This window comes from Scyliorhinus torazame, chromosome 7 (genome assembly GCF_047496885.1).
Source record: "Scyliorhinus torazame isolate Kashiwa2021f chromosome 7, sScyTor2.1, whole genome shotgun sequence".
Taxonomy (NCBI): domain Eukaryota; kingdom Metazoa; phylum Chordata; class Chondrichthyes; order Carcharhiniformes; family Scyliorhinidae; genus Scyliorhinus; species Scyliorhinus torazame.
This window is the reverse complement of record NC_092713.1, coordinates 40830678-40845260: the sequence shown is the minus strand read 5'-3', so window position 1 is coordinate 40845260 and position 14583 is coordinate 40830678. Positions and strand designations below refer to the sequence as shown.

The 14583-nt window shown below is 47.2% G+C and overlaps 1 protein-coding gene across 7 annotated transcripts in view; it reads right to left on the bottom strand.

Annotated features, from left to right (window-relative positions):
- Nucleotides 1-14583, bottom strand: part of LOC140426158 (palmdelphin-like) — a 136727-nt gene that overhangs the window by 77288 nt on the left and 44856 nt on the right. For 3 of the 7 annotated variants that reach the window (XM_072510584.1, XM_072510585.1, XM_072510586.1), the window contains exon 2: nt 9334-9379. The exons of 3 other annotated variants lie outside the window; for them this stretch is intronic. In XM_072510584.1, the coding sequence (XP_072366685.1) occupies nt 9334-9378 (45 nt within the window). In that variant the 5' untranslated portion in view covers nt 9379. Of the gene's footprint in view, nt 1-9333; nt 9386-14583 lie in introns of those variants that run through there. One more of the 7 variants, XM_072510587.1, reaches the window with a different exon arrangement.

Sequence of the window (14583 nt, the reverse complement as noted above, 5' to 3'; positions counted from 1 at the left end):
GGAACAATATTTACCTTAGCCACTCTTTTTTGTTTTATATTGTTGGTGCTCTCTGGTGGTGAGATCTGATGGGGGTCTCTGGTGGGGGGTCTGTTGGGGCTCTCTGGTTGTGGGGACTGATGGGGCTCTCTGGTGGGGGTCTGTTGGGGCTCTCTGGTTGTGGGCCTGGTGGGGGGTATGATGGGGGCCTCTGGTGGGGGTCATGTCACCTTCATGCATGTGTTTTGTGGGGGCGAGGTGACTCAGAAATTCCCATGTTGGGGGGAGGATGTCCCTATCTGTTGGGGGTGGGCTGATTTGTGTTGTGGAGTGGTGGGCGGGGCAGAAAGTGGGGTCCAGCTGCCAGACCTCGCTATCGGGCTGCTACTTATGAGCGACTGAATCCCTTGTGATCCCTGCCATGCATAGATTTGGATGGCAAAGGACACTGAATCGTTTCTGGCCGCTGCTCTCAGCATCAGCATGGAACAGAAGCGATTCAGCTCTGGCGGGAATCTCCTGATTGGACAATCCTGCCCTATAATCGCTGAAGTTTAGAAGAATGAGGGGCGATCTCATAGGAACTTATAAAATTCTAACGGGACTAGACGGGGAAGAGGCAAGAAGGATGTTCCCAATGTTGGGGGTGTCCAGATGGTGGGGGTCGTAGTCCAAGGAAAGGACTGGGATGTGGAGAAAGATTTTCACCCAGAGAGTGGTAGGCCTATGGAATTTGCTACCACAGAAGGCAGTTGAGGCCAAAACATTGTGAGTGGGATTCTCCGTCCCGCCGCACCTGTTTTCTGGTGCAGGGCACCCCCGCCAGCAGCAGGGATCCTCCGTCCCGGCAGCCGGCCAATGGGGTTTCCCATTGTGGGCACCCCCACTCTGTGGGGAAATCTGTGGGTGTGAGTGCGCTGCCCGCGAAATGGAAGATCACGCCGATGGAGAATCCAGCCCAGTATGTTTTCTAGATGGAGTTAGATATTGCTCTTCGGGCTAAAGGGTTGGAAAGATATGTGGGGAAAGCGGGAACAGGTTACTGAGTTGGATGATCAGCCATTTTGATTGGCGGAGCAGGCTCAAAGGGGAAATGGCCTACTCCTGCTCCTATTTTCTATGTTTCTATATCTCTATATAAAGCTGCAGTGCAATCATCTGCCAAATTACCGGTCCACTAGCCACCTGGAGAACTGAAAGAAATGCACTGATGAAGCTCCAGCATTTTGAGTCTGAAGTGTGGTTATTTCTAACTTATAGGATACAGAAGCTGTAGCATGGTAGCAGTGTGAGTCTGTGAGTAAAATATCAAACATCTTGAAGAAAGTTAGTGCTGAATTAGATGAAGAATAAAATCAAATTAGTGCCAGGGAAAGAAAAAAACTGAGTGAATCGTATGAAAAGAAAATGACCAGAGGCACAGCAATAAACACGCTCATGATCATAGAATTATAGAATCCCTACAGTGCAGAAGGAGGGCACTGACCCTCCAAAAGAGCACCTTACCCATGTTCACTTCCCCGTCCAATCTGCCCGAGCCCTGAAACCTAATCTGCACATCCCTGGACACTTAGGGGCAATTTAGCACGACCAATCCATCTAACCTGCACATCTTTGGGCTGTGGGGGGAAACTGGAGAACCGGGAGGAAACCCACGTGGACATGGGGAGGAAGTGCAATAGTCAACCAAGGTCAGAATTGAAGCTGGGTCCCTGGCACTGTGAGACAGCAGTGCTAACCACTGTGCCACCGTGCCACCCCTACTGATAGATTGGGAGGTCGATAATGTCATAGAGGCATTGGAGATGTATAAACAAATGTGCGGTTTGACATTCAGTGGCTTTCTAAAAGGCAGCAGTGAAGAGGAAAGGATCAACGACATCCTTTTTTGAGCGGGAGCAACAAATTTAAATTTGTGTAAGAGCAGGAAGGTGACAGCAGAAACCAAGTCGAGAGTTTTGAAAAATTCAGCACACGTCTCTCGCCAAAGTCAAACCCACTGATACGAATTTCTAGGCCTGAGGCTGGAATCCGGTGAGCCTGTTGAACAAACTTCAGAACGCAAATTAAATACAGCCAGAAAATATAAATTCAGGGACACAAATGAAAGGCTGCTAGATGATCACACATGGGGGCACTGCGCACCCTGACGTACGGAGAAAATTGATCGACAGGACAGACTCATAATGTCGCAGGCTGGGGCTACTGCCACAAGTAGACAGATGAAGATGCTAACTTCCAAGCAGCTAGGTCAATGCTGAGAAACAGAAGCAAATGAGTGCGTAACAGGCAGAGAGAATGGTGTCCAGGAGCCGTGGACGGCAGCATGAGGTCACAGACAGAAGGAAATGGTCCGGCATGCGGATCAAACCCCAGAGCTTGTAGAAAGCCAAATTACTGGGGAAAATGTGCAGGCGAAGACAGAACATTGCAAACAAATCAGAGCACGAACAATAGCACTGATGCACCTTGAAAGAGAAAAGGGTGGGGGGTGGAGGGGGGTGGGGGGGGGGGGGAGGGCGAGACAATGGGTTTGAGAGCACAATGGACATAGAAACCAGGAAATGGCTGGATGCGACAGTTCGCAGAGAAAAGAAATTCACACAACAATTCAGATCAGGAAGAGGGTGAGGAATAAACTCACAACTATAAATCTGAAGCTGAACCTTGATGCCGGAGGAAAAACAGTGTAAGAAAATGGGCTCCCCTAGAAAGGCACTCTGATTCCAAGCAACCTCATGCTAATGGCATATGGGGTAACTGAGATTTGACAGCTAGGAATAACCCAAATCAGAGGTACACACAGGAGAACAGACGTTAACTATATCAAAAACACAGCAGGTCTGGCAGCATCTGTGGAGAGGGAAAATAGAGTTAATGTTTTGAGTCTGTATGGCTCTTCAGAAGAACATCTATTATCGATGTTAACTGTTTGTTCTACGTCAGTGAAATAGATAGTGCTGCCATCCTGGGGCTTATCGCAGTGAACCATGGGATATAAAATCGAGGAATATAAATCCAGCACCTATTTGATGTACCCACTGAAATGGAGTCAAGTTAGAGATGATAATAATAATAAAATGATAATAATAATCTTTATTATTGTCGCAATTAGGCTTACATTAACACTGCAATGAAGTTACTGTGAAAATACTCTCCGGCGCCTGTTCAGCTACACTGACGGAGAATTCAGAATATCCAATCCACCTAACAAGCACGTCTTTTCGGGACTTATTGGAGGAAACCGGAGCACCCGGAGGAAACCCACGCAGACACAGGGAGAACGTGCAGACTCCGCATCGACAGTGACCCAAGTCAGGAATCGAACTCAGGTCACTGGCGCTGTGAAGCAACAGTGCTAACCAGTACTACCGATAAAGATGAAGAGTTACAGATGCTCTCTCAACAAGTGATCCAGGGATGGGCTGATAAGACACAGAAAACACAGCCAGCAATACAGCAGTACTAGCCTATCAGAGATGACATCTCACGAGAAGATAATATTTTGCTAGCCAGTTTCAGAATAATCATACCCAAAAAGATGCAGGAGGAACTTCTCCAGAAGATGCTTGAAGGCCACATGGGAATGGAGAAGTGTAATCTCAGAGGCAGACGAGTTGTGTACTGGGCAGATATATACAAAGACATTGAAAGAATGGTGTCTACATGCAATGTATGCCAGAAGTACAAAAATACACAACAGAAAGAGGAGATGATAGCTACTGAAGTACCGCCCAGAAGGCATTCTGTGGGAGGTGATTTATTCACACTCGATCAGGAATGGTGTCTCATAATTGCAGAGCTACTGCTCAAAGGTCCCAGTTTCTCTGAAAAGTAAAAGATTTGAGAGCTACAAAAATGATTCCGGCAGTACGGGTTCTGTTAGTTGAGCAAGGATTTCCTGAAAGAAGAATATGTGACAATGGAACCCAAATCACCTTCAGAGAATTTAAGGAATTCAGTGAACAGTATAACTTCCATATCATCACCGCATTGCCAAGTGGATATGGGTTGATAGAAAGACACATCCAGGTAGCCAAGAGAACGGTCACAAAATACTTAAGAGGTGAAAGAAGACCCAAACATTGCCTTATTGTCACTCTGATTTATACTTCTCAAGGTTGACATGAAATGTCCCGCGGAGTTATTGAATGAAAGAAAGTAAAAAAACAACTCTGGGAAGCAAGTTACTCCCTCCAAGTGACCACTAGAAAGTAAGACAACACCTCATTGATACACAGGTCAACACTTCAGCAAACATGCAAATCCTTGCCTGAGCTGTTGAAGGGAGAAATTGGACGGAATTCTCTGATAATGGGGCTATGTCCCCACATCGGCGAGAAAACTGGCACAATTCACTCTGGACTTTCCTGGGAAAAGCCCAGAGTGATTCTCCGTTTTGCAGGGGGCTAACAGTGCCTCGCAGCTCCGGCTGCCAATATGGGGCCCTGCACTTCCAACTGTGGTTCCGCGCAACATGGCGGACCCACACCGCAGGCCGGCCCTGGACAATATAGGCCCCCCCGATGGGTGGCCCCCGATCGCGAGCCTGGCCGTCCGCAGGGCCCCTCCCGTTGACTGAGTCCGCAGCCACCACTCCGAGCTCCCGCCGGGTGGAACCATGAATGAACCACGCCGGCGGGAACTTGGCCAGTTGTCGGCGGTGAATCGCCGCGGGGGCCTCTTTCAATGGCCCCCGACCGGCGCCGCATCGACCCCGTGCACCCAATTGGCAGCGATTCTCCGTTCTCCAGAGAATCGCAGGAGCGGAGTCGGACCCGATCGCGATTGCGGCACGGAGGAATCCCGGCCATTGTGTGTGCACAGGATCCAATCATGAAAACCTGGAATCCAGCAAAGGTTGTTGGTGAAGCTGAGACACTAAGTCATACACCATTAAGACAGAAAGCGGTAAGCAAATGAGAAGAAATAGAATACATATTTGATCTACACCGGAGCTGAAAAAGCAGAAGATATCATCAACCACCCCAGCAACATTACTGACCAACAAGACAGAGTCAATAGCATTAGCAACAAGCAGTACAAAATCACCAGCAAGCGACAATACATTAATGACATGAATCACGACTCCCATTGTACCGGAAGCTACAAGCACAGCATCACCTGTACAGTGTGAGAGTAATGAATGACAAACCTACAAAATAAAGGAACAACATCCTATCACTAAAGTGCCCCCGTGAATAATATTTTTTAAAAAGAAAACAAGCTACAAAAGGTTGTTATGGTGTTCAGTTTATTTATAAAATCAATTATTAATCTTCTTTGCTTTAAAAAAAGCTAAATGATTGGAACAGTTATATTTATATAGAGGCATGACATTTTTTTTTAAAGAAAAAGGGATGTTATGCTATACTATTTGAAAGAAATAGGAATTAATTGTTATGAGAATGTACATCCGGGTGCCACATTTTGCTTTTGCACTGCAGTCATACAGCAAGAACAATGGGCGGGATTTACCGCCCACCCCGCCGTGTGGTTTTCGGCGGCGGAGGAGGCCCGCCAGCGGGATCTACAGACCCCGCCATTGCCAATGGGTTCCCTGGTGACAGCACCCCTCATCGCCAAGAAACCTGTGCCCCAGCATGGGAACATAATTTCCCGCTGGCGTGAACAGCTGGTACATCCTGCCCAATGTATCAGTCCATCAACCAAATGGCAAGCCAATAGAAATATATGGGCTGCATGCTCCGCTCCCTGACACGCAATCGCATTCGGCGATGGGGTGGAGAATCCGTTTTGATGCCAATATTGGGAGTGGTGCCGGTTTTTGTATTCTCCGCCCCTTAATAGTGTTGTACTCTGGGAGTACTCCGCCCCGATTATCCACTGCCTCAGGTCATTGCCTGAGGCCCGCTCCGCGATGCTCCGTCCCCGACCAGCTGAGTTCCCAACGGCCTCGGTTACGTGTGCTCACACCGTCCGGGAACCTCGCGTGGCAGCTCCAGCCTCAATCCGGGGCCACCACAGTCGTGGGAGGGCTGATCCGTGGGCGGGCTCATTCGGGGCTGGGCACTGTGGGCCGGCGGTCTGGTGCACGAGTGGCCAAAAGGGGGCACTACCTTTGCAGTCTGGGTCCGCGGCTGAGTCCGCCATGAAGCACAGCTGCCGCCCTGCGCATGCGCCGTCTCGGAATCGGAAGTGCTCAGGGCCATATCGGCAGCTCGAGCTGCGAGCTCTACGCTGCCTCCCTGCTAGCCCCCAGCAAAACGGGGAATCGGTGGGCATTTTGCACCAGTGTTCCTGGCGTAAAAGACCACCATTTTCACGCCGGCGTGGGGACATAGTATCAAAAACTGAGAATCCAGCCCATGAATTTTATATAAATTTAGAGTACGCAATTAATTTTTTCCAATTAAGGGGCAGTTTAATGTGGCCAATCCACCTACCGAACACATCTTTGCATTGTGGGGGCGAAACGCACGCAAACACAGGAAGTATGTGCAAACTCCACATGGACAGTGACCCAGGGCCAGGATTCGAACCCGGGTCCTCTGCACCATAGTCCCAGTGCTAACCACTGCGCTACCATGCTGACCTAAATATTATTATTTCTAACTTTCGGGGACCAGAAGATTCACCGACCTGAATTGTTACTCTGAGTAATTTGTGTACCTGTATCTCCAGATCCTGTGATTCCACTATCCTTCCTGTATCTCTAGATCCCTTAATTCCATTACGCTAGTTTGCCATTTATGGGCTGGATTCTGAGCCCCGCCGCGCCACTTTTCTGACTCGACCTGCTGGCGGGATTCTCCGTTACGCCGGCTGGTCAATGGGGTTTCCCATTGTGGGGCTGCCCCATGCTGCCGGGAAACCCCCAGGCGCCAGCAAAATGGAGAATCCTGCCGGCGGAGAATCCAGCCCTATATGTCCAATTGTAAGTTTAATAATACTTTCCTGTATTTTGTCACTTTCGTCCTTTGAATTAAATAGAGTATACCTTCCCACACACCCCCATGTCCCCACATGCTCCCTATGTCAACCTATGCCTCTCCACACAACCCCCATGGCCACCATACCTCTTTATGTCAAGCAATGGTCCCGGATCCATCCCCATTTCCCCTCAGGTATCATATGCCAAACTATGGCCTTCCACCCACCTCCCCTCTCATGCGCCCATACCAAGCTTTGCTCCCATTCACCATCATGGCCCCTCATGCCCTCCATGCCAAACTGTGGCACTTCCATGGGCATTGATTCCCTATATACTGTATATAACCAATACGTCCTATAGTGAAAATAGAGTGGGTAAAGAAAGCTGTAAAAATACAGTTGTGCACTCATTGTTTTCCACTACGTTAACAAAAGTGCTTTTACTATAGCCCAATCAGTCAATCATCCAAACCCTTTAAAGTATCAATAACAGAATCTTCAAGCACTTGACATCTCTTAATGTTGTGTAAATAAAAAGTGTGCAATTGACAGAACTGATATGAGAGGCAGAGATATCAATCAAACAATATTTCCCCTGGAACCCAACTGTTTCAGCAGATGAATGGATGTATGAAGTTTCAACCAATAGTACAGAATGAGAGTTGCCATAGGGGGCATAAGGGGCCATGGACGGCAGGTGGGGGGTATAGTCTGTGTCAATGATGCAGCATGGATAGGGCATGGGGCATGTGTGTGTGTTGGGGGTGTGGTGGTGGTGAGGGCTGGGCTTTCTGTTTTTACTTGAAACAGCACCAAGTCCCATAGCACTGAGGTTGGTCTTTTAAACAGCCCACCTCAGCACCGACGGCCCCTGACGTCTTTCCCAGCTTTGCTCGCCCAACTCCATCACACCTGCCCCCTCAAAATAAAGGTCCCACCTTTACGGGCACTTTCTCCAGAGTCAGACATTTCGAGCCAGGAATTTCTCCGACTCTCGTTATCCTCTTCGATGGTGAAAATCCAGGCCATTGTATCCAGGCAGAAAAATTGTCAGGGAAATAATATATTTCGCAAATAGTATGAAAATGCAATATGCAAATCAGCAAATTTGGAAGAAAGTGTATTATTAAATCTGAGTAGAATGGCATTACTCCCCCCAAAAAACATGTGCGGGATTGGCATAAATAAATGGAAAAAGTATTTATTTATACAATTCTATAAAAACCTGTTGCTCAACACTTCTATACTAATGCTATGAGGTTTAGTTTTCCTGGCTTAGTGGCTAGATAATTTTGTGATCTGCCAATTTCTAATTTGGGTTTTTACCCTATGATCTAACCACCTGCCAGTGTATTCCACTGAGACCCAAGCAAGGTTCACATCCATGCAATCTGCAGTATCTCTCACAAGTAGGGGCTGGTTTAGCACAGTGGGCTAAACAGCTGGCTTGTAATGCAGAACAAGGCCAGCAGTGTGGGTTCAATTCCCGTATCGGCCTCCCTGAACAGGTGCCAGAATGTGGCGACTAGGGGCTTTTCACAGTAACTTCATTGAAGCCTACTTGTGACAATAAGCTATTATTATTCATTAGAAATTATTATAACATTCATTCAACAGTGTAATTTTCAACATTATAGCAAATGCGCTATCAAATATGAGAAACCTATAGGATATTAGTAAGATCCACATAAAATGTGTCACCATCCCAAGCTAATTGGAATACTTCCAGTACACCAGCAGGGTGTGACCAGGAATTCTTTTTAAAATCTTGATGTTCATTGTTTTAATGTTGTGTATGCTTGGAACTCTCATGATAAACGTATCTTCTGAAATGAAATTGTAGTGAAAGTGCCTACTACACAGAAACCTATGCTATAATTACAATGGTGTGGCTTCATGTTCCATTCTCACCTCGAAAGTAAACAAATTGCCCTCCAGCACAATGGCGTCATGGTACTTGGCGCAGACTCTGGCTTCGTGGAAACTGATATTTATAAAATCAATGCCTTGACACGTGCCTCTGCTAGACTGTCTTGCAGATTCTCATTTTCAACTTTCAGGGTTACTTATTTAAAACAATAAAAATACAGTTGTGCCAATATCAAGGATGGAAGCAAATTAGGAGCAAGCCCACGGGTATAAAAACTACGGAACGTCTGAAAATGAAATGAAATGAAAATTGCTTATTGTCGCAAAAAAAGGCTGGTATGGGAATTGAACCAGGCTGCTGGCCTGCCTTGGTCTGCTTTAAAAGGCAGCAATTTAGCCCAGTGTGCTAAACCAGCCCCTGGTTTAGGGCACAAAGACACACGTTGTCTGCCAGGAGCTGTTATCTAAAGTTGAAAGTCATTGGAGACTTTGACCTGAAAATGCCCTTCATACCCAAACACACACACACACACACACAAACAAACACTCGACAGCCCAAGGTTACATGGAAGGCTCATTTCGAGAACTTACTGTGATAGCTTGCAGCCTTTCTTTCAGCAGTCGCGTTTCTTCCATCCTGAGGATCAAAACAGAAAGAGGAGAAGTGGCAGGATGAACAGCATGAGGGCAGGAGAGGGAGAGGCGATTGCTGGCGTGTGCTCCTGCAGATTATTCCTGACATGTCAGGACATCTCCCAGCAGATGATGGAGCTGGTCTGACTCAGGCAGGCACATGTGATGAAGAGGTGCAGACACACATTGCTGGCACGGCTATCACATTTGAGTGACGGACCATATGTTTTCCTTAGTCCAGAATTCTTCTGGTTGGACTGTTTCAAGAGGTGAGATAGCTGACTATCATTCCGAGTGAACATGACAATACTCTTTCTTTAAACCAGAGATTAGGAATGTCAGTGTTATTTTAACATATAGGACAGCCAAGTTGAAGCGGAACCTTAGGAATCACATTGTAGTATGATTAATATTTTAGATTTAAAGGGGACAATTTTCATTTTAGAAGCACAAAGCAGGGGTGGTTGGGCGGGTGAGAAATAAGAGATTGAAGTATAACTTGTTAACTGGCCATTGTTACCACATGAACCTGAGGTCAATTGAGGCCATGGCCGATTCCAAATTGCATTTTGGAGCAACTTTGCTGTTGGTGGGTGGGCGGGAAATCAAGCAGCTCCTAAATATATGAATAACCGTCCTCACATATTTAGGAGCTGCTTGATTTCCCGCCCACCCACCAACAGCAAAGTTGCTCCAAACGGTTATTCATTAGCCGGTGGTTAACTGGAATTATAAAAGTTTAAAAAAATAAATGCAGCAGCCTCCAGTTGCAGCCAGAGGTGTCTTTAAGGGCCTCTGGTTGCGCTGTTATAGGTTAATATCTTGGCCATCTCCTCATTTTCTCTCGCTGGTTCCAATCAAGGATTTTCTTTAATATTCAGAGACACGATTCTCCCAAAGGGGAACAAAGTCCCCTCGCCAGCACGTTTAGCCGTGTGTTTCCTGGCACTCGCAGTGCGCTGAGAAACACATGGGTATTTAACGCGACTGCACATAGCCCCGTTTTGTACAGTGGGGAATCTCCACTCACCAGAACGCCCCATGGTAGCGAGAGATCAGGACGCCATTTTTAAATGGCCTCTGAATATCCGAGGCCCCCTAAATAATTCCCAATCTTCCCCCCGCAGCCCGAATGTAATATGGGAGGGGCTCCGGCCCCGATCGTATCCTCACCACCACCCACGCTGGGCAAACCCGGCCCGATCGCGCGTGCGCAAAAATACCAGCTTTACTTAGCAGTGCCAACCTGGCACCATGACAGTGCCCATGCCAGCTGACAATGCCACCTGGTCACTTTGGCAGTGCCTCACTCTAATATGCCGAGTTAATAAAAAGTGATCCCTCCCATTGTGGGCGGGATTCACATCGCAACGTCTCGTGAAATCGCGTTGAATCTTGCGAGGCGCTGCGAGCTGGGTAGATCCAGGGCGCGGTGTCTCCCAGCTGTCAATGGCTACGCTGTGCTGCAGTGAGTTGCTTTTCCAGTGCAGCATGGCCGGTGGATCATACTCCAGGTTTCTGTCCCTGCTCTTTCTGGAGGACAACTCAACAGGTGTTAGGAACCTAACCCACCCTTGGACAAATGGGGAATCATCAGGTGGGAGCCAAAATGTTGATGAGTTCCTATGCATGAGGATCAGGGCAAATAAGCCAGATTTTTTCTTCACCAGCGGAAAAGCATCCAACAGGGGTGATTGGAAGAGGAATTCTAGCTAATTATCCTTCCCTGTTCCTGGCTCAGTCTCATGAGGCTGACTGTCCTGTCCCAATACAGGCATTGGGTGTGAAATAGTTCAATGGCACAAAGCAAGCAGATAATGGATCACCAGCTTGTTTTACACTGTGCTCGCTCGGACTGTTGATCTACTCTCAGCCTGTTTTGTGGCCCTGGCATTGACCAATTTCCCTTCAATTAAATCTGAAACCTTCCTCGCCCATGTGACTCAGCACAACACAAAGGGGTGAATTTTACCAGCCCTCTGGGGATGATCTGGGAAGTAGGTGGGGGGTGAGCGGAGTCTAAAATCACAAGTGAAAGTGGGGTGTGGAACTTGTAGCCACTTAAAATGGCCAACTCCCGATTCAAAATGGCGAACGGCAAAGGCTGATGGGAAAGTCAGCCAACAAGACAAAAACCAGCAGCTGCAGGTTGGCTGTGTATTTACCTCTGGAAAGGCCAGACAATATCGATACCAGCAACCATCAGCATAACAAAACAACAGCCATCTGCATACTAATGAGCAATCCCCGGGAACAATAAGCAACATTTAGACACACAAAGAAAAACCAGACTCTTCGGCGCCAGCAGGAGCCTACACAAAAGGAGGTGAACGAGCACCTCAAGACCGCCCATCGATCAGGGAACCGCTGCAGCATTGGAGAAAATCGAACCAAGCAATTGGGACAAAGTCCAATCACTTGGGACCAGGTACAGGGTCCGCCCCGAAAGGCGGGAAGCCCCTGGGGACTATAAGAATTGAGCCCCAAGTTCAAATCGCTCTCTTCTTCTCGACCTCTTCGCTCTCTTCACGCTCTTCTTCCTGCCCGGGTCACCCAGCAACAACGAACCAACATTGACCGTGACCGGAGCAGTGAAGATCGAAATCGTAAGTCTTAATTCAACTCTCGCTACGAGATAGGTGCTCCTAGCTACCAATCTGTACCAACTTCGAATCCCGCAGGCTCAGAACCCGAACGAAAGGCCATTTGTTTCCCTGACCTGGTGGGCCAGTCCAAAGTTAAGTATAGGCCTGATAGTTGTAGAAGTAGCTCAGATGTAAAATTGTGCATGAGTAGCGATTACTGTGTATAATAAATGTGCTTTGATTTAAATCTTACTAATCGGTGTATTGGATTATTGATCATTACTCGGACCTGAACCTCGTGGCGGTATCATAAAGATACCTGGCGACCCAGGAGCAAAGGTATTAAAACAGAGCAATTGAACTAAGGCAAAATAAGCAACAAACTGCCAGCCATCTCTTGCCACCATGGCATTCTGTCAGCAGCAGGGAAGTTGAGACCGAAAGCCCTCCCATCCAGACAAATTGAACCACTTAAGTGGTGGTCAATTAAGGATATCTTTCTGTCACGATTGGCATCTTACCAGCGGTGAATGGGCTATCCACTCTGGAGAGACCATCCAGTGAACCTTGGGGGTTATCCAGTGGGCTCGGGAAAGACTCCTATTTGGACACTCTTTGGCCCATAAAAGGGTCCCCCCTGTGGCAATGGCTGCCCCCACAGCAAAGTTGCTTTCGCACTCATCAACCGTCCCTTCTTCACCAGCGGTATTTGCCTGACTGGCCCCAGGACTCACAGACCCCAATTTAGAGAAGGCAACGTCCTTCCCCATGGCATCCTTTTCTTCCAGGTAAAGTTCCAGCAGTGACCATCATATTGGCTTTCCAATTGGCCAGAAGCTCCTGGTGACTGGAGGCAGTTCTTTAAAGTGTAGCCATCTGAGATGGCTACCTACAAAGAATGATGGGAATTATGGCCAGTTTGGGACACAGACAACCTTTGCAAATGGCAGCCCAGAAGTATGCAGGAATTCACACCTGCAAATGGGCAATTCAAAGCGATTAAAATAACAATGGGACCATCAGGTCCATCGCATCATCTTCCAGACTAGGCGACACCGAGGTCCTGCTCGGAGCCCTCCCAGGATTGGCCACTGATGCCCATCCCAAAAGTGATGTGCAGCCCCTGATTGGATGTGACCAATCAGAGGGTAGAGCCCTGAGGAATTGATTGACAGTGACCCAGAAACTGCCCACAAAAGGGGCGGGGAAAACTCAAGCCAGTTAAAAGACAATGCAGCCATGATTTCTGTCTCTTTTGGACCCGGCCTGTGCCAGCCTCTCTTGGATCCGGGCTATGCCAACCCAAGTGCAGCATAACGACCAGGCAGACAAGTTCAAGACCAACGATCGCTACCAGACGTATGAACCCAGCAGAAACAGAGCCATTTCTTCCACCCAGCCACGCAAGATCCGGACAAAGGCCTTGTCCAGCTGCATAGGGCCAGTTGCCCTGAAGTTAAGTATAGGTTATTGTAGTTGTTAGGTGTAGTTTAACTTGTAGTGTTTTGTGTTGCATGTCAAAGTAATCCTTGTGTGTAAATAAACTATCTTTGAACTTGAACTGACTCACTGGTTATGTGGTCCTTTGATCGATATCCGGTAAAGCCTTGTGGTGGTATCATTTGATACCTGGCGACTCTAAAGAGCATCATTATTAATTGGCAACATTACTCCGGTGCCGATTGGCAACAAAAGGTAGCCAGACCACAACCAAGTTATTGCCTGACCGCCCACCCCCCCATAAAATGTGACCGAGGATCCTGAAAACGGCTGAGTTGGGGGCGCACCTGTCTTTGAGGCCTGTCATCGGGACCCTCGCTGGGAGAATAAAATTCTGGCCAAAGGTGATACATTCAGTGACATAAACTATTGGAGTCAGAAACAATCTTTTTTGTGACATTTATTTTTATAGTTTGGCGTAGAAGGAATTTTTGCACTTACAAAAAAAAAAATAATCGTAGAGCAATTACCAAAATTAAAACGGCAGTTTCACAAACTCAAAAAATATAAACTCCAGGAAAGCAAATAAATACCAATGTTGTAAAATATTGCGGATGCTGGAAATCTTTAAAATAAAAATAGAATTGCAGCGAATACTCAGCCAGTCCTGCTGCATCTGTTGAGTGCGAAACAGAGTTAAGGTTTGAGATCAATGACCTTTCATTAATCAATAATTAAATTGCTCAATTCAGTCCATGTTTTGATCAATACACCTCAATATTAAATTTAAACCTCTCTTTTAGCTATTATCTGTGGCTCCATAAATATCCGGTACTTAGACTCGTCAGCTTCACTTGGAAATGCTTAAGCCATTACATTTGCCCAGAAACCGCATTAATAGATTGAGTTACTATTAATTCTGGCTACTTGTGTCAAGGGCAATTTTCGTCCTCCGAAGTGGAACTGCGGGCAACTTGTACGCATTGCCCCGGTTTCTGACGGCAGGAAGGCTAAGCTGCTGATGACGCAACAGCTTTATTTAAAACTGAATGTGCACGGTCCATCATCGAATGATTCACAGTATTTGACTCCGTAGCAAAGCCAGAAATGTCAGACATTTCTGATCGTATTACACTGCAGTCCACATTGTGCTCCGGCTCAGGTTTAGCTGGAAGACTTGAGG